Source organism: Micromesistius poutassou, assembly GCF_964030765.1.
Source record: "Micromesistius poutassou genome assembly, contig: SCAFFOLD_3253, whole genome shotgun sequence".
In the NCBI taxonomy this organism is placed as follows: Eukaryota; Metazoa; Chordata; class Actinopteri; order Gadiformes; family Gadidae; genus Micromesistius; species Micromesistius poutassou.
In genome coordinates this window covers 5,001-24,201 of record NW_028180086.1, presented here as the reverse complement: position 1 = coordinate 24,201, position 19,201 = coordinate 5,001, and the positions used below count along the sequence as shown (strand labels likewise).

General features: G+C 41.4%; 1 protein-coding gene across 1 annotated transcript in view; it reads right to left on the bottom strand.

The window, feature by feature from the left end:
* Positions 1 to 19,201, bottom strand: part of LOC311371154 (NLR family CARD domain-containing protein 3-like) — a 30,714-nt gene that overhangs the window by 8,288 nt on the left and 3,225 nt on the right. The window contains exons 2-4 of the mRNA XM_084489369.1: positions 9,533 to 9,629; positions 9,255 to 9,350; positions 9,064 to 9,219 (exon numbers count right to left, since the gene is read on the bottom strand). Coding sequence (XP_084345495.1) covers positions 9,064 to 9,219; positions 9,255 to 9,350; positions 9,533 to 9,615 — 335 coding nt within the window. The 5' untranslated portion in view covers positions 9,616 to 9,629. The remainder of the gene's footprint in view (positions 1 to 9,063; positions 9,220 to 9,254; positions 9,351 to 9,532; positions 9,630 to 19,201) is intronic.

Here is a 19,201-nt window from a genome sequence, read left to right as displayed (position 1 = left end):
ACCATGTCAACCACATCACTAAAACAGCCTTATCCCTCCTCTCATTATCACCATGTCAACCACGTCACTAAAACAGCCTTATCCCTCCTTTCATTATCACCATGTCAACCACATCACTAAAACAGCCTTATCCCTCCTTTCATTACCAGCATGTCAACCACATCACTAAAACAGCCTTATCCCTCCTCTCATTATCACCATGTCAACCACATCACTAAAGAGAGAGAGAGATTGTAAGTGACGTTACATGAATAAGTTTTCTTTCATTCTGCACACTTAATAATCAACACTTCAATTTAATGTAATAAATAAATAGATAATAATTGATGTTGGGTTAAAAGGTTCAAATGTTAATATAATGTAACCCTGTAATGTAACCCTGTCACTGAACCCATGTGTAATGTGTAATTAGTGTTAATGTGTTAATATAATGTAACTGAACCCATGTGTAATGTGTAATTAGTGTTACTGTGTTAATATAATGTAACTGAACCCATGTGTAATGTGTAATTAGTGTTAATGTGTTAATATAATGTAACTGAACCCATGTGTAATGTGTAATTAGTGTTAATGTGTTAATATAATGTAACTGAACCCATGTGTAATGTGTAATTAGTGTTAATGTGTTAATATAATGTAACTGAACCCATGTGTAATGTGTAATTAGTGTTAATGTGTTAATATAATGTAACTGAACCCATGTGTAATGTGTAATTAGTGTTAATGTGTTAATATAATGTAACTGAACCCGTGTGTAATTAGTGTTAATGTGTTAATATAATGTAGCTGAACCCATGTGTAATGTGTAATTAGTGTTAATGTGTTAATATAATGTAACTGAACCCGTGTGTAATTAGTGTTAATGTGTTAATATAATGTAACTGAACCCATGTATAATGTGTAATTAGTGTTAATGTGTTAATATAATGCACAGAACTAACGTTTTGTTCCTAGTTTCCTTACGTCATTAGTGTTGGTTTGAATTGATGTAAAGCGAATGAATGGCGCTCGTTAAGTGCAGCGATATTTTGTTTAATAGTAGTATATAATGTTACTGTGCAAGTATCCTATTTAATTGTATTTATTTCGTTACTATTCTACGTTTTGTATCTTTATTTAATTATTACATTTCTTTTGTATTTTTATTCATCCCTTAATCTCTCTTTCTCTGTACTTTTGACTCTTGAGCTGCAATAACAAGAGAGATTCCCCCGAGAGAACGATGTAGGGAGAGAGGATACTCTTCCTAACTCAGTAACGGTAGAGTCTGATAACAACCAACTGGTCTGTTGTCATGGTCTGTTTGAAACTCCTACCTCTCCTCTCTGGAGGGGCGTCCATCTTTAAAGACAGGAGGTATCCACATAGAGCTGTCACTCTTCATGGAGACACAGCTGGGTCCAGGGGAGTCTGCTCTCTGCTGCTGGACTCTTCTAGAAAAACATGAACCAGGATCAGACCATGTCAACCGCATCACTAAAACAGCCTTATCCCTCCTCTCATTACCACCATGTCAACCGCATCACTACAACAGCCTTATCCCTCCTCTCATTATCACCATGTCAACAACATCACTAAAACAGCCTTATCCCTCCTCTCATTATCACCATGTCAACCACATCACTAAAACAGCCTTATCCCTCCTCTCATTATCACCATGTCAACAACATCACTAAAACAGCCTTATCCCTCCTCTCATTATCACCATGTCAACAACATCACTAAAACAGCCTTATCCCTCCTCTCATTACCAGCATGTCAACCACATCACTAAAACAGCCTTATCCCTCCTCTCATTATCACCATGTCAACCACATCACTAAAACAGCCTTATCCCTCCTCTCATTACCACCATGTCAACCACATCACTAAAACAGCCTTATCCCTCCTCTCATTACCACCATGTCAACCACATCACTAAAACAGCCTTATCCCTCCTCTCATTACCACCATGTCAACCACATCACTAAAACAGCCTTATCCCTCCTCTCATTACCACCATGTCAACCACATCACTAAAACAGCCTTATCCCTCCTCTGATTATCACCATGTCAACCGCATCACTAAAACAGCCTTATCCCTCCTCTCATTACCACTATGTCAACAACATCACTGAAACAGCCTTATCCCTCCTCTCATTACCAGCATGTCAACCACATCACTAAAGAGAGAGAGAGATTGTAAGTGATGTTACATAAATAAGTTTTCTTTCATTCTGCACACTTAATAATCAACACTTCAATTTCATGTAATAAATAAATAGATAATAATTCATGTTGGGTAAAAAGGTTAAAATGTTAATATAATGTAACCCTGTAATGTAACCCTGTCACTGAACCCATGTGTAATGTGTAATTAGTGTTAATGTGTTAATATAATGTAACTGAACCCATGTGTAATGTGTAATTAGTGTTACTGTGTTAATATAATGTAACTGAACCCATGTGTAATGTGTAATTAGTGTTAATGTGTTAATATAATGTAACTGAACCCATGTGTAATGTATAATTAGAACGTGTTAATATAATGTAACTGAACCCATGTGTAATGTGTAATTAGTGTTAATGTGTTAATATAATGTAACTGAACCCATGTGTAATGTGTAATTAGTGTTAATGTGTTAATATAATGTAACTGAACCCATGTGTAATGTGTAATTAGTGTTAATGTGTTAATATAATGTAACTGAACCCATGTGTAATGTGTAATTAGAATGTGTTAATATAATGTAACTGAACCCATGTGTAATGTGTAATTAGTGTTAATGTGTTAATATAATGTAACTGAACCCATGTGTAATGTGTAATTAGTGTTAATGTGTTAATATAATGTAACTGAACCCATGTGTAATGTGTAATTAGTGTTAATGTGTTAATATAATGTAACTGAACCCGTGTGTAATGTGTAATTAGTGTTAATGTGTTAATATAATGTAACTGAACCCATGTGTAATGTGTAATTAGTGTTAATGTGTTAATATAATGTAACTGAACCCGTGTGTAATGTGTAATTAGTGTTAATGTGTTAATATAATGTAACTGAACCCATGTGTAATGTGTAATTAGTGTTAATGTGTTAATATAATGTAACTGAACCCATGTGTAATGTGTAATTACTGTTAATGTGTTAATATAATGTAACTGAACGTGTAATGTGTAATTAGTGTTAATGTGTTAATATAATGTAACTGAACCCATGTGTAATGTGTAATTAGTGTTAATGTGTTAATATAATGTAACTGAACCCGTGTGTAATGTGTAATTAGTGTTAATGTGTTAATATAATGTAACTGAACCCATGTGTAATGTGTAATTAGTGTTAATGTGTTAATATAATGTAACTGAACCCATGTGTAATGTGTAATTAGTGTTAATGTGTTAATATAATGTAACTGAACCCATGTGTAATGTCTAATCAGAATGTGTTAAAATGTTAATATAATGTAACTGAACCCATGTGTAATGTCTAATCAGAATGTGTTAAAATGTTAATATAATGTAACTGAACCCGTGTGTAATGTGTAATTAGTGTTAATGTGTTAATATAATGTAACTGAACCCATGTGTAATGTGTAATTAGTGTTAATGTGTTAATATAATGTAACTGAACCCGTGTGTAATGTGTAATTAGTGTTAATGTGTTAATATAATGTAACTGAACCCGTGTGTAATGTGTAATTAGTGTTAATGTGTTAATATAATGTAACTGAACCCGTGTGTAATGTGTCATTAGTGTTAATATAATGTAACTGAACCCATGTGTAATTAGAATGTGTTTATATAATGTAACTGAACCCATGTGTAATGTGTAATTAGTGTTAATGTGTTAATATAATGTAACTGAACCCGTGTGTAATGTGTAATTAGTGTCAATGTGTTAATATAATGTAACTGAACCCATGTGTAATGTGTAATTAGTGTTAATGTGTTAATATAATGTAACTGAACGTGTAATGTCTAATTAGTGTTAATGTGTTAATATAATGTAACTGAACCTGTGTGTAATGTGTAATTAGTGTTAATGTGTTAATATAATGTAACTGAACCCGTGTGTAATGTGTAATTAGTGTTAATGTGTTAATATAATGTAACTGAACGTGTAATGTGTAATTAGTGTTAATGTGTTAATATAATGTAACTGAACCCATGTGTAATGTGTAATTAGTGTTAATGTGTTAATATAATGTAACTGAACCCATGTGTAATGTGTAATTAGTGATAATGTGTTAATATAATGTAACTGAACCTGTGTGAAATGTGTAATTAGTGTTAATGTGTTAATATAATGTAACTGAACCCGTGTGAAATGTGTAATTAGTGTTAATGTGTTAATATAATGTAACTGAACCCATGTGTAATGTGTAATTAGTGTTAATGTGTTAATATAATGTAACTGAACCCGTGTGTAATGTGTAATTAGTGTTAATGTGTTAATATAATGTAACTGAACCCGTGTGTAATGTGTAATTAGTGTTAATGTGTTAATATAATGTAACTGAACCCATGTGTAATGTGTAATTAGTGTTAATGTGTTAATATAATGTAACTGAACCCATGTGTAATGTGTAATTATTGTTAATGTGTTAATATAATGTAACTGAACCCATGTGTAATGTGTAATTAGTGTTAATGTGTTAATATAATGTAACTGAACCCGTGTGTAATGTGTAATTAGTGTTAATGTGTTAATATAATGTAACTGAACCCATGTGTAATGTGTAATTAGTGTTAATGTGTTAATATAATGTAACTGAACCCATGTGTAATGTGTAATTAGCGTTAATGTGTTAATATAATGTAACTGAACCCATGTGTAATGTGTAATTAGTGTTAATGTGTTAATATAATGTAACTGAACCCATGTGTAATGTGTAATTAGTGTTAATGTGTTAATATAATGTAACTGAACCCATGTGTAATGTGTAATTAGTGTCAATGTGTTAATATAATGTAACTGAACCCGTGTGTAATGTGTAATTAGTGTTAATGTGTTAATATAATGTAACTGAACCCATGTGTAATTAGTGTTAATGTGTTAATATAATGTAACTGAACCCATGTGTAATGTGTAATTAGTGTTAATGTGTTAATATAATGTAACTGAACCCATGTGTAATGTGTAATGTGTGTAATGTGTTAATATAACGCACAGAACTAACGTTTTGTTCCTAGTTTCCTTACGTCATTAGTGTTGGTTTGAATTGATGTAAAGTGAATGAATGGAGCTCGTTAAGTGCAGCGATATTGTGTTTAATAGTAGTATATAATGTTACTGTGCAGGTATCCTATTTAATTGTATTTATTTAGTTATTATTCTACGTTTTGTATCTTTATTTAATTTTTACATTTATTTTGTATCTTTATTCATCCCTTAATCTCTCTTTCTTTGTACTTTTGACTCTTGAGCTGCAATAACGAGAGAGATTCCCCCGAGAGAACGATGTTGGGAGAGAGGATACTCTTCCTAACTCAGTAACGGTAGAGTCTGATAACAACCAACTGGTCTGTTGTCATGGTCTGTTTGAAACTCCTACCTCTCCTCTCTGGAGGGGCGTCCATCTTTAAAGACAGGAGGTGTCCACATAGAGCTGTCACTCTTCATGGAGACACAGCTGGGTCCAGGGGAGTCTGCTCTCTGCTGCTGGACTCTTCTAGAAAAACAAGAACCAGGATCACACCGTGTCAACCACATCACTAAAACAGCCTTATCCCTCCTCTCATTATCACCATGTCAACCACATCACTGAAACAGCCTTATCCCTCCTCTCATTATCACCATGTCAACCACATCACTAAAACAGCCTTATCCCTCCTCTCATTACCACCATGTCAACCACATCACTAAAACAGCCTTATCCCTCCTCTCATTATCACCATGTCAACCGCATCACTAAAACAGCCTTATCCCTCCTCTCATTATCACCATGTCAACCACATCACTAAAACAGCCTTATCCCTCCTCTCATTATCACCATGTCAACCGCATCACTAAAACAGCCTTATCCCTCCTCTCATTATCACCATGTCAACCGCATCACTAAAACAGCCTTATCCCTCCTCTCATTACCACCATGTCAACCGCATCACTAAAACAGCCTTATCCCTCCTCTCATTATCACCATGTCAACAACATCACTAAAACAGCCTTATCCCTCCTCTCATTATCACCATGTCAACCACATCACTAAAACAGCCTTATCCCTTCTCTCATTACCAGCATGTCAACCACATCACTAAAACAGCCTTATCCCTCCTCTCATTATCACCATGTCAACCACATCACTAAAGAGAGAGAGAGATTGTAAGTGACGTTACATAAATAAGTTTTCTTTCATTCTGCACACTTAATAATCAACACTTCAATTTCATGTAATAAATAAATAGATAATAATTCATGTTGGGTTAAAAGGTTCAAATGTTAATATAATGTAACCCTGTAATGTAACCCTGTCACTGAACCCATGTGTAATGTGTAATTAGTGTTAATGTGTTAATATAATGTAACTGAACCCATGTGTAATGTGTAATTAGTGTTAATGTGTTAATATAATGTAACTGAACCCATGTGTAATGTGTAATTAGAACATGTTAATATAATGTAACTGAACCCATGTGTAATGTGTAATTAGTGTTAATGTGTTAATATAATGTAACTGAACCCATGTGTAATGTGTAATTAATGTTAATGTGTTAATATAATGTAACTGAACCCATGTGTAATGTGTAATTAGTGTTAATGTGTTAATATAATGTCACTGAACCCATGTGTAATGTGTAATTAGTGTTAATGTGTTAATATAATGTAACTGAACCCATGTGTAATTAGTGTTAATGTGTTAATACAATGTCACTGAACCAATGTGTAATGTGTAATTAATGTTAATGTGTTAATATAATGTAACTGAACCCATGTGTAATGTGTAATTAGTGTTAATGTGTTAATATAATGTAACTGAACCCATGTGTAATGTGTAATTAGTGTTAATGTGTTAATATAATGTAACTGAACCCATGTGTAATGTGTAATTAGTGTTAATGTGTTAATATAATGTAACTGAACCCGTGTCTAATGTGTAATTAGTGTTAATGTGTTAATATAATGTAACTGAACCCATGTGTAATGTGTAATTAGTGTTAATGTGTTAATATAATGTAACTGAACCCATGTGTAATGTGTAATTAGTGTTAATGTGTTAATATATTGTAACTGAACCCATGTGTAATGTGTAATTAGTGTTAATGTGTTAATATAACGCACAGAACTAACGTTTTGTTCCTAGTTTCCTTACGTCATTAGTGTTGGTTTGAATTGATGTAAAGTGAATGAATGGAGCTCGTTAAGTGCAGCGATATTTTGTTTAATAGTAGTATATAATGTTACTGTGCAACTATCCTATTTAATTGTATTTATTTAGTTATTATTCTACGTTTTGTATCTTTATTTAATTTTTACATTTATTTTGTATCTTTATTCATCCCTTAATCTCTCTTTCTTTGTACTTTTGACTCTTGAGCTGCAATAACGAGAGAGATTCCCCCGAGAGAACGATGTAGGGAGAGAGGAGACTCTTCCTAACTCAGTAACGGTAGAGTCTGATAACAACCAACCGGTCTGTTGTCATGGTCTGTTTGAAACTCCTACCTCTCCTCTCTGGAGGGGCGTCCATCTTTAAAGACAGGAGGTTCATACATAGAGCTGTCACTCTTCATGGAGACACAGCTGGGTCCAGGGGAGTCTGCTCTCTGCTGCTGGACTCTACTAGAAAAACAAGAACCAGGATCACACCATGTCAACAACATCACTAAAACAGCCTTATCCCTCCTCTCATTATCACCATGTCAACCACATCACTAAAACAGCCTTATCCCTCCTTTCATTATCACCATGTCAACAACATCACTAAAACAGCCTTATCCCTCCTCTCATTACCAGCATGTTAACCACATCACTAAAACAGCCTTATCCCTCCTCTCATTATCACCATGTCAACCACATCACTAAAGAGAGAGAGAGATTGTAATTGACGTTACATGAATAAGTTTTCTTTCATTCTGCACACTTAATAATCAACACTTCAATTTCATGTAATAAATAAATAGATAATAATTAATGTTGGGTTAAAAGGTTCAAATGTTAATATAATGTAACCCTGTAATGTAACCCTGTCACTGAACCCATGTGTAATGTGTAATTAGTGTTAATGTGTTAATATAATGTAACTGAACCCATGTGTAATGTGTAATTAGTGTTAATGTGTTAATATAATGTAACTGAACCCGTGTGTAATGTGTAATTAGTGTTAATGTGTTAATATAATGTAACTGAACCCATGTGTAATGTGTAATTAGTGTTAATGTGTTAATATAATGTAACTGAACCCATGTGTAATGTGTAATTAGTGTTAATGTGTTAATATAATGTAACTGAACCCATGTGTAATGTGTAATTAGTGTTAATGTGTTAATATAATGTAACTGAACCCGTGTGTAATGTGTAATTAGTGTTAATGTGTTAATATAATGTAACTGAACCCATGTGTAACGTGTAATTAGTGTTAATGTGTTAATATAATGTAACTGAACCCATGTGTAATGTGTAATTAGTGTTAATGTGTTAATATAATGTAACTGAACCCATGTGTAATGTGTAATTAGTGTTAATGTGTTAATATAATGCACAGAACTAACGTTTTGTTCCTAGTTTCCTTACGTCATTAGTGTTGGTTTGAATTGATGTAAAGCGAATGAATGGCGCTCGTTAAGTGCAGCGATATTGTGTTTAATAGTAGTATATAATGTTACTGTGCAGGTATCCTATTTAATTGTATTTATTTAGTTACTATTCTACGTTTTGTATCTTTATTTAATTATTACATTTCTTTTGTATTTTTATTCATCCCTTAATCTCTCTTTCTCTGTACTTTTGACTCTTGAGCTGCAATAACGAGAGAGATTCCCCCGAGAGAACGATGTAGGGAGAGAGGATACTCTTCCTAACTCAGTATCAGTAGAGTCTGATAACAACCAACTGGTCTGTTGTCATGGTCTGTTTGAAACTCCTACCTCTCCTCTCTGGAGGGGCGTCCATCTTTAAAGACAGGAGGTAGACCCATAGAGCTGTCACTCTTCATGGAGACACAGCTGGGTCCAGGGGAGTCTGCTCTCTGCTGCTGGACACTTCTAGAAAAACATGAACCAGGATTTAAGGATGTTTGATAGCTGCTGTATTTTTATAATCTCTGATATACACTCACTTTGGTTCAAAGAAGTTTTTTCTTTCCATAAACCAGTCACTCTTCATGGAGACACAGCTGGGTCCAGGGGAGTCTGCTCTCTGCTGCTGCTCTGGTCTTCAACACAACACACACACACACACACACACACACACACACACACACACACACACACACACACACACACACACACACACACACACACACAGCTGTTACTCAGACTAATGATGGAGTCATGATATATCACCGCTGAGCTCTGAGATGGACAACAGTCACAGACAGAGAGATCCTCTTCTTACCTCTTAGCTTTGCTCTGGCGGCCATGTTCCTCAGACAGAGTGGTCTTAGAGGTAGGACCCCCCTCCTCTCTCTCCTCATCCATAGCAGACTGGAGACCTGGACACAAACACAACTACACATTGTTTCTGTGGATTGTATTTGGGTACCAGACAGGACATTCTTGTAGAGAAGACTGCATATCCTCCCCTCTCTACACACAAACACACACACACACACACACACACACACACACACACACACACACACACACACACACACACACACACACACACACACACCTAACCCTAACCCTACACTCATAAAGAAGGAGGATTCAGAGAACTGAGGTCTACCCAGCCCAAGAGACTATCACCCATTGTTAACTCCAACCATAACCATGGGGAGATTAGATAAGAGCTGGGACGTACCATTATTGATATATATATTGATATATACAAAGTGGGGATCCATATTAAGGTATGCATACCCACGTTATCCATTATTGCTATCAAATAAAAACGAATCATTGACAAAGTAAAAATATTATTAATTTGTGTTTCCATTTTTAAAGTAAAAACAATGTTGAAAAAGACTCCCGTTTCCCCCCTTTTATCTGCTGGATGGTACGGTCTGACCACGACTGACTGTGAGCAGTTGATAACGCGGTGTCCTATCAGAGACGGCCGACCGTGATTAGTGTGGGAGGAAATGTTGCTCCCTCACAACGGGAACCAATGAAACGTCTCTTCCCCAGAGTGGAGTCACTGGCCTCAAGAGTGTAAAGATCAGTGTACTAAACCGTTATCGACGCTCATAAAGCCAACAATAAGTCACTGATGTGACCAATAAACCTCCACAACACACTACACGTGTACAGTCCAAGAGACGGTCACCTGTTCCTTTATTCAGACAGGTTGTCTCTCTGAGATCAATATCTCTTCTACAGCAGGAACCTGGGAACACTGAAATCGGACTGAAAACTGTTTAATTTAGAATATATGAATACATTGCAAACATATCACCAATAATCTTAAGAAAACATGACATTAAGCAAACTGTACCTTAGCTTCTCTGTGGTGAAGATGTGTTCAGCCCCGCAAAGTCTGAAAATATAAAAGCAGAAAAGCAGGGAAGGTAAGAACGTTGAAGGAAGAGATTCAGGCGTTCACCAAAACACAAAGGAAGTGTTTAGAACGGAGACAGAACACTCACACGGTTCTAAAGGTTCTGAGAGTAAAGATTGAGCTGCTGCTCCTCAGTGAAGACAGATGGAATGAGGAAGGAGGCGTTGAACGACAGCTAACTCCACCTTAAACCTTTATGACGGTCAGGGCTGGGCTTCACCAGAACACACACCCAGAACTGTATCAGGTGATGAGATAAGACAGAGCAAAGGGTTGAGGAGGTCCATATAAAGCTATAAAACCACCAGGTCCCAGTCACCACGTTGGAGGTTAAAACAGTGCAGCTAAAGTTACGTCAAGGCTATTAAGTTCTGCTGTACTTTGTATCGTCTGCTGTGAAATCACATGACTCCCGACGTATCCAAATACAATCGGATGAAAAGCTAAGGAATCACTTTTATCACTTTGAAGGAGAAGAAAACGACTGAGGACTTTTCAGAGTTAGGAAACAGACAAGACAACAAACCAAAGCAACACAGTAAAGAGATGTTATCCACGCTGTCAGAAACACCTCAGATCAAACCAGACCTGGACCTGAGTAAGAGCTGTCATTAATCAATCATTAACCAACTAAAGAGGATTAATGGTTAACCTGTACTCCTTATGCACACACACACACGTCGGGTTTTAGTGAGCGGACCAATCACAGCCCTCGCTGCTGCGTCGCCTCCACGGAAGGTGACAACTTTTGGGAGGCGCACGTCCGGCCCTCGCGGTGGACGCAAGGAGGGTCCGCGAGGACGGACTTGCCTTGTGTGAACGTGGGGCCATGACCAGCCCTTAAGGGCGCACTCACACTAGGCCAAGTGTCCCTGTACCGTACTCAAGTACGACCCCCCCCCCCCCACTCACACTAGACCGAGTGTCCCTGTACCGTACTCAAGTACGACCCCCCCCCCCCCCCCCCCCACTGACCTGTACTCACACTAGACCGAGTGTCCCTGTACCGTACTCAAGTACGACCCCCCCCCCCCCCCCACTCACACTAGACCGAGTGTCCCTGTACCGTACTCAAGTACGACCCCCCCCCCCCCACTCACACTAGACCGAGTGTCCCTGTACCGTACTCAAGTACGACCCCCCCCCCCCCCCCCCCCCACTCACACTAGACCGAGTGTCCCTGTACCGTACTCAAGTACGACCCCCCCCCCCCCCCCCCCCACTGACCTGCACTCACACTAGACCGAGTGTCCCTGTACCGTACTCAAGTACGACCCCCCCCCCCCCCCACTCACACTAGACCGAGTGTCCCTGTACCGTACTCAAGTACGACCCCCCCCCCCCCCCCACTAGACAATCTCAACTGGGCCTGAGTGCGGTTGCCTCTTGTACACGCGGTTGCGTATCTTGCGTGTAAGAGCTGTCATTAAAACAATCAATCATTAACTAACTAAAGAGGATAACTGGTTTACCTGTACTCCTCACACACACACACAGACACACGCACGCACGCACGCACGCACACACACACACACACACGCACGCACACACACGCACGCACACGGCCATTTACCAATAAAACATCCACAAGCAGGTAAGATAAGATTAACTTTATCAATCCCACACGGTGGAATCACTTGTTATTGCAGCTCAAGAGTCAAAAGTACAGAGAAAGAGAGATTAATGATTTATCTCTCACGTAGAGTGTCTCTCACTCTACGTCCCTCTCCCCCTCTCTCTCTCTCCCTGTCTCTCTCCGTCAGGTTTAATACTACAGCATATATTAATACTAATTATAATACTGATGACAGTGATATAGCTAGTCAGGTTTAGGATTTAGTATACATTAATACATTGTGAATACATGACCAATAATCTGAAGAAAACATGACATTAAGCAAACTGTACCTTAGCTTCTCTTGATGAAAACGCCTTCAGCCCCGCAAAGTCTGAAAATAGAAAAGCAGGGAGAGTAAGATGGGTTGAAGGAAGAGATTCAGGCGTTCACCAAAACACAAAGGAAGTGTTTAGAACGGAGACAGAACACTCACACGGTTCTAAAGGTTCTGAGAGTAAAGATTGAGCTGCTGCTCCTCAGTGAAGACAGATGGAATGAGGAAGGAGGCGTTGAACGACAGCTAACTCCACCTTAAACCTTTATGACGGTCAGGGCTGGGCTTCACCAGAACACACACCCAGAACTGTATCAGGTGATGAGATAAGACAGAGCAAAGGGTTGAGGAGGTCCATATAAAGCTATAAAACCACCAGGTCCCAGTCACCACGTTGGAGGTTAAAACAGTGCAGCTAAAGTTACGTCAAGGCTATTAAGTTCTGCTGTACTTTGTATCGTCTGCTGTGAAATCACGTGACTCCTGACGTATCCAAATACAGATTGGATGAAAAGCTAAGGAATCACTTTTATCACTTTGAAGGAGAAGAAAACGACTGAGGACTTTTCAGAGTTAGGAAACAGACAAGACAACAAACCAAAGCAACACAGTAAAGAGATGTTATCCACGCTGTCAGAAACACCTCAGATCAAACCAGACCTGGACCTGAGTAAGAGCTGTCATAAATCAATCATTAACTACCATTAACTAACTAAAGAGGATTACTGCTTTACCTGTACTCCTTACACACACACACACACACACACACACACACACACACACACACACACACACACACACACACACACACACACACACACACACACACACACACACACAAAGCCATTTACCAATAAAACATCCATGTCTCTCTATGTCTCTCTCTCTCTCTATGTCTCTCTCTCTCTCTCTCTCTCTATGTCTCTCTTTCTCTCTCTCTCTCGCTCTCTCTCTCATGTAAAGTGGGTCAGTAAGTGTACACCAAAAGTGCAAGAATCCTTTAAATACATTAAAAAAACATCTCTTCCACAGAGTGGAGTATACTAAATACTGAGAGTGTACTAAACCGTTATCGACGCTCATAAAACCAACAATAAGTCACTCATGTGACCAATAAACCTCCACAACACACTACACGTGTACAGTCCAAGAGACGGTCACAAGTCATCCTTTCAGCACAAAACAGGGAATGTTTGAATCCAAAGCGTTTTCCATTGCAACCCAATGTGAGTTCAGTTCCGTTCCTGGACCAGAGGTTCCTTATGAAAACGCCCTCAACACAGTGAAACTAGTTATTGATGTTCTGACCCATGTTCCTTTATTCAGACAGGTTGTCTCTCTGAGATCAATATCTCTTCTACAGCAGGAACCTGGGAACACTGAACCTGGACTGGATACAGTTTAATTTAGAATATATTAATACAGTTAGAATATATCACCACTAATCTTAAGAAAACATGACATTAAGCAAACTTTACATTAGCTTTGATTTTAGATTTTATAAACACATCGGAGATTTGGACGCTTTTAAACTGTGCTGGTGTTTTAATGACATTGTCTGTTCAGTTGTTGATGAAGAGTTGGTGTTTGCACAAGTTTTTATTGGATAAGCTATTTTGTTTCTAAACATACTGGGATTTTAAAGCATTAGCACTTTGTTGAACTGTTGAAATGTAAAAACTAAAATTATGTAAATAAAGTGTGTTGTTAAAATCTCAATCTCTCTCTCTCTCTGTCTCTCTCTCTCTCTCTCTCTCTCCCCCTCTCGCTCTCTCTCTGTCTGTTTATCTGTCTCGCTCTCTCTCTCTCTGTCTGTCTGTGTCAGGGTTGGGACAAGGGGGGTGTAGACTCAAGCGCAGAGATGGGTTAATTTAGTGGTATTTATTGTACCAAGTCCAAAGGGCAAACACACAGAAGATCAGAGGAGTTCAAAGGTCAAAAAGTCTAACAAAGGCAGAATTCCAAAAAGCAAAAGAAAACTAAACATAGGTAGACTCTTGGTCAAGAAATACAAAGAGTTCAAAGCGTCGTACTAAAGGGCAAATCCGAGTGGGTAATCCAGAGAACAGGCAGGGGGGTCAAAACACAGTGAATCAATAATAATTATCTTTCCAAGGCTAAGCTCACGTCAGAGTACAAGGTGACACAACAAAGACTAAGCACAGATCATTGTCAGAGGGAGGGCTTAAATACCTGGCTTGATTGGTCATGTGACAGGGGAAACGAGACACAGGTGTCAGGAGTAATTGGGGCTGCAGGGGAACAGGAAATACCTAACTAGCATATGTGCAGCCACTAGGGGCCGCCAGAGTTCAAAATGCCAATAAATATCTCATAACCATGACAGGACCCCTTCCCCTAGGAACGTCTCCTGACGTTCCCAGGGCGGTCAGGGTGAGCGGCATGAAAGTCCTTTCGGAGGTCTGTATCGAGGACGTCCCGTGCTGGAATCCAGGTACGTTCCTCTGGACCGTATCCTTCCCAGTCAATCAAGTACTGCAACCTGCCACGAACCTGACGGGAATCCACAATACGGCGGACGGTGAAGGCTGGTTGGCCTCCAATAACACGGGGGGGGGGGGGTGTTTCAGGGGCAGGGGCAAGAGGGGAAGTGAATACAGGGCGTAATAGGGACACATGGAAGGTGGGGTTTATTTTAAGGGAGCGAGGCAACTGGAGGCGGTAACACACAGGATTAATTCTTTGGACCACCTTGAAGGGGCCCACATAGCGAGGAGCCAACTTGCGGGATTCCACCCGCAGTGGGAGGTCCTTGGCGGCCAGCCAAACCCTTTGACCAGGGCGGAAGCTGGGGGCTGGCCTCCGAAGCCGGTTAGCTTGGCGCTGGTTCCTTTTGGAGGTCTGCAGGAGAGCCTGTCGGACCTTTTTCCAGGTCCTTTTACACCGTCTCACGAACTGTAGCGCTGACGGGACACTCACATCCGTCTCCTCCTCAGGAAACAGAGGTGGCTGAAAACCAAACTGGCACTGGAATGGAGACATGGCAGTAGATGTGGACTTGAGTGTGTTGTGGGCGTACTCAGCCCAAGGCAGCCGGGAACTCCAGGACGATGGGTTGCCAGCCACTAGACTCCTCAGGGATGCCTCCAGCTCCTGGTTGACCCTCTCAGTTTGCCCATTGGACTGGGGATGGAACCCGGATGTGAGGCTGGCCGTGGCTCCAATTAGTTTACAGAAGGCTCGCCACACCCGGGAGGTGAACTGAGGACCCCTGTCGGACACAATGTCTTGGGGAAGCCCATAGACTCGGAAAACATGTTCAAACATTAGTTTAGCAGTTTGAAGAGCAGAGGGTAACTTTGACAAGGCAATAAAGCGACAGGACTTAGAGAACCTGTCTACCACTACTAGAATAACTGTGTTACCTTCAGAGGAGGGAAGACCAGTAATGAAGTCCACTGACAGGTGTGACCAAGGACGACCAGGAACAGGGAGAGGGTGGAGGAGACCTTGAGGACGTTGATGCTGTGTCTTACTTTGAACACAGACAGTGCATGCTGCCACAAACGACTTGACGTCCTTCTCCATCTCCGGCCACCAGAAACGTCTCTTCAAAAACTCCAGAGTCCTTTGACGGCCAGGATGTACAGCCAGGCAGGAAGAGTGCCCCCACTGTAAAACTTTGGACCTCACCCTCTGGGGAACAAAAAGACGATCAGGTGGACCCCTTCCAGGTCCTGGATCCTGCTGGAGAGCGCTCCTGACCTCGGCCTCAATGCCCCAGCGGATCGGAGCCACAATCCTAGAGCTGGGGATAATGGGACCCTTGTCTTCCTCGGCACCGAGGGCCTCAAACTGTCTGGATAGAGCATCTGGTTTCTTGTTCTTGGTGCCTGGTCGGTATGAGATGGTGAAGTTGAACCGGGTAAAAAAAAGTGCCCACCGAGCCTGGCGGGGATTCAATCTCTTGGCCTGTTTTAAATATTCCAGATTTTTATGGTCGGTCCAGACTAAGAACGGATCTTGGGTCCCCTCCAGCCAATGTCTCCACTCCTCTAATGCCATCTTGACAGCCAATAGCTCTCTGTCCCCAACATCATATCGAGCCTCAGTGGGGGATAGGCGACGAGAGTAAAATGCACAAGGATGCAACCTCCCATCGGAGACACGCTGGGAAAGAATTGCACCAACCCCCACATTGGATGCATCCACCTCAACCACGAAAGGCAGAGCTGGATCTGGCAGACAAAGGATAGGTGCAGACAAAAAACGCTCCTTGAGTAGTCTGAACGCCTCTTCCGCCTGAGGAGTCCATATGAATGGCACACCACCCTTAGTGAGGGCAGAGATTGGCTCAGCTACAGTGCCAAAGTTCCTAATGAATTTCCTGTAGAAGTTGGCAAATCCCAGGAACCGCTGGACCTCTTTGACAGACCTAGGGGATGCCCAGTCCCTAATAGCCTGAGTCTTCACAGGGTCCATTTGAACACGTCCTTCCTTCAAGATGAAGCCTAGAAAAGTCACCTCAGACGCATGGAATTCACATTTCTCCGGCTTAACAAACAGGTGGTTCTTCAGCAGCCTCAGTAAAACCTGCCGGACATGGTGACGGTGATCTGAAAGGGACTTAGAAAAAATCAAAATATCGTCAAGGTAGACAAAAACAAAGTGGTTAATCATATCTCTGAGGACATCATTAATAAGGGCTTGGAACACTGCAGGTGCATTAGTAAGACCAAATGGCATAACTTGATACTCGTAGTGCCCTGTTGGAGTGTTGAAAGCGGTCTTCCATTCATCGCCCTCGCGGATGCGTATGAGGTGGTACGCATTTCTCAAGTCGAGCTTGGTGAAGAACTTTGCCCCCTGGAGCAAATCAAAGGCAGTAGACATTAGTGGCAGAGGATAGCGATTACGGATGGTGATCTTGTTTAGAGCCCGATAGTCTATGCAGGGTCGAAGCCCTCCATCCTTCTTGCCCACAAAGAAGAATCCAGCCCCGGCTGGAGAGGTGGAGGGTCGAATAAATCCAGTAGCCAGGGCCTCTTTAATGTATTTGTCCATGGCCTCACGTTCTGGCAAAGACAGGGAGAAAATACGCCCACGGGAAGGGCTGGTGCCAGACAAAAGCTCAATGCTACAGTCATAGGGCCTGTGAGGGGGCAGTGTAGATGCTCTTACCCTACTGAAGACTTCTTTCAGGTCCAAATATTCAACGGGAACTTGAGCTAGCTCCAAGGCATCAACAGGTTCCACCAGTGGTCGGGCCGAACTCGGCAGGAGACACGTGGCATGGCAAGTGGGTCCCCACTCACGAATAGTTCCAGTGGCCCAATCAATACAGGGATTGTGCCGATTCAGCCATGGAAAACCAAGAACCACAGGAAACCCGGGTGAGTCAATCAGGTAGAGGGTAATTTCTTCCCGATGAATGTCTGATTGGAGTCTCAGGGGAGAGGTGGCAACAGTCACTCTTCCTTTACCTAAGGAGCGACCATCAAGGGCAGAGATAACAAAGGGAGGATTAACTGTAATCTGGGGCACCTGCAGGCGTCGGGCTACATTAATGTCCATAAAATTTCCAGCAGCGCCGGAGTCGATGAAGGCCTGAAAGGTGTGTCGCTGCTCTCCCCATGATAGGCATACCGGTAAGAATACTCCTGCACCCGGGGAGTCGGGAGAGAATGTTGCCCCGGTCATAATTCTCCCTAATCTTGACGGGGCCGGCCATTTCCCGGGCAGTCAGGACAAGAGGTTCGCAGGTGGCCTGCCTTACCACAATAATAGCATAGCCCCTCTCTTCTACGGCGATCCCTTTCAGCTTGAGAGAGGCGGGTTCCTCCAATTAGCATGGGCTCAGGATCACTGGACGATGTGGAGGCAGGACTCCAGGATGGAGCTGGAACATCAGCCGACCTTCGGACGTGAGGTTGGGTGCGATGGCGCTCACGCAGGCGGTTGTCTAGCTGAATAGCCAGGGAGACCAATGTCTCAAGGTCATTGGGTGTCTCCACGGTAGCCAACCCATCCTTCAGGACATCAGACAGCCCATCATAGAAGGCTGAGATTAGAGCCGGCTCGTTCCACCCACTATCAGCTGCCAGGGTTCTGAAAGTAATTGCATAGTCAGCAGCACTGCCTAGTTCTTGTCGAAGTTTAAGAAGCCTTTTGGCTGCCTCCTGGCCAACTGCTGACCGGTCGAAGACACGCAACATTTCTTCATGGAAATTTGCATAGTTAGAGCAGATAGCGCCCTGTTGACCCCAGATAGCAGTCGCCCAGGCCAGAGCCTTGTCAGTCACTAGGGTGATTAAGTAAGCTATTCGAGATCGATCACTGGGATACATTGAGGGCTGTAGTTCAAATGCCAAACCACATTGTGTCAAAAAGCCTCTGCACCCACCTGGGTTCCCATCATATCTCTGTGGTGCGGGCAGTCTTGGTTCATGACTAGGTGGTGCAGGGGACGGTACCGGAGTTGGATTGGGAGCAGGTGCTGGAGATGGTAGATCCCCGATCCTCCGTACTTCCGTCAGTATATCTTGTAGAGCTTGGTCGTGTTGTTGGACCCGTTGCCGCTGATCGGCCAAGACTCGGGCATGGGTGTCCATGGTAGCTCCGAAGCTGTTGAGGGTAGCCATGATGCGTTCGAGATCCGATGAATCCTGGGGGGCTGTGTCCGAGGTCCCTGCTGAGTCATCCATTGGCTTAG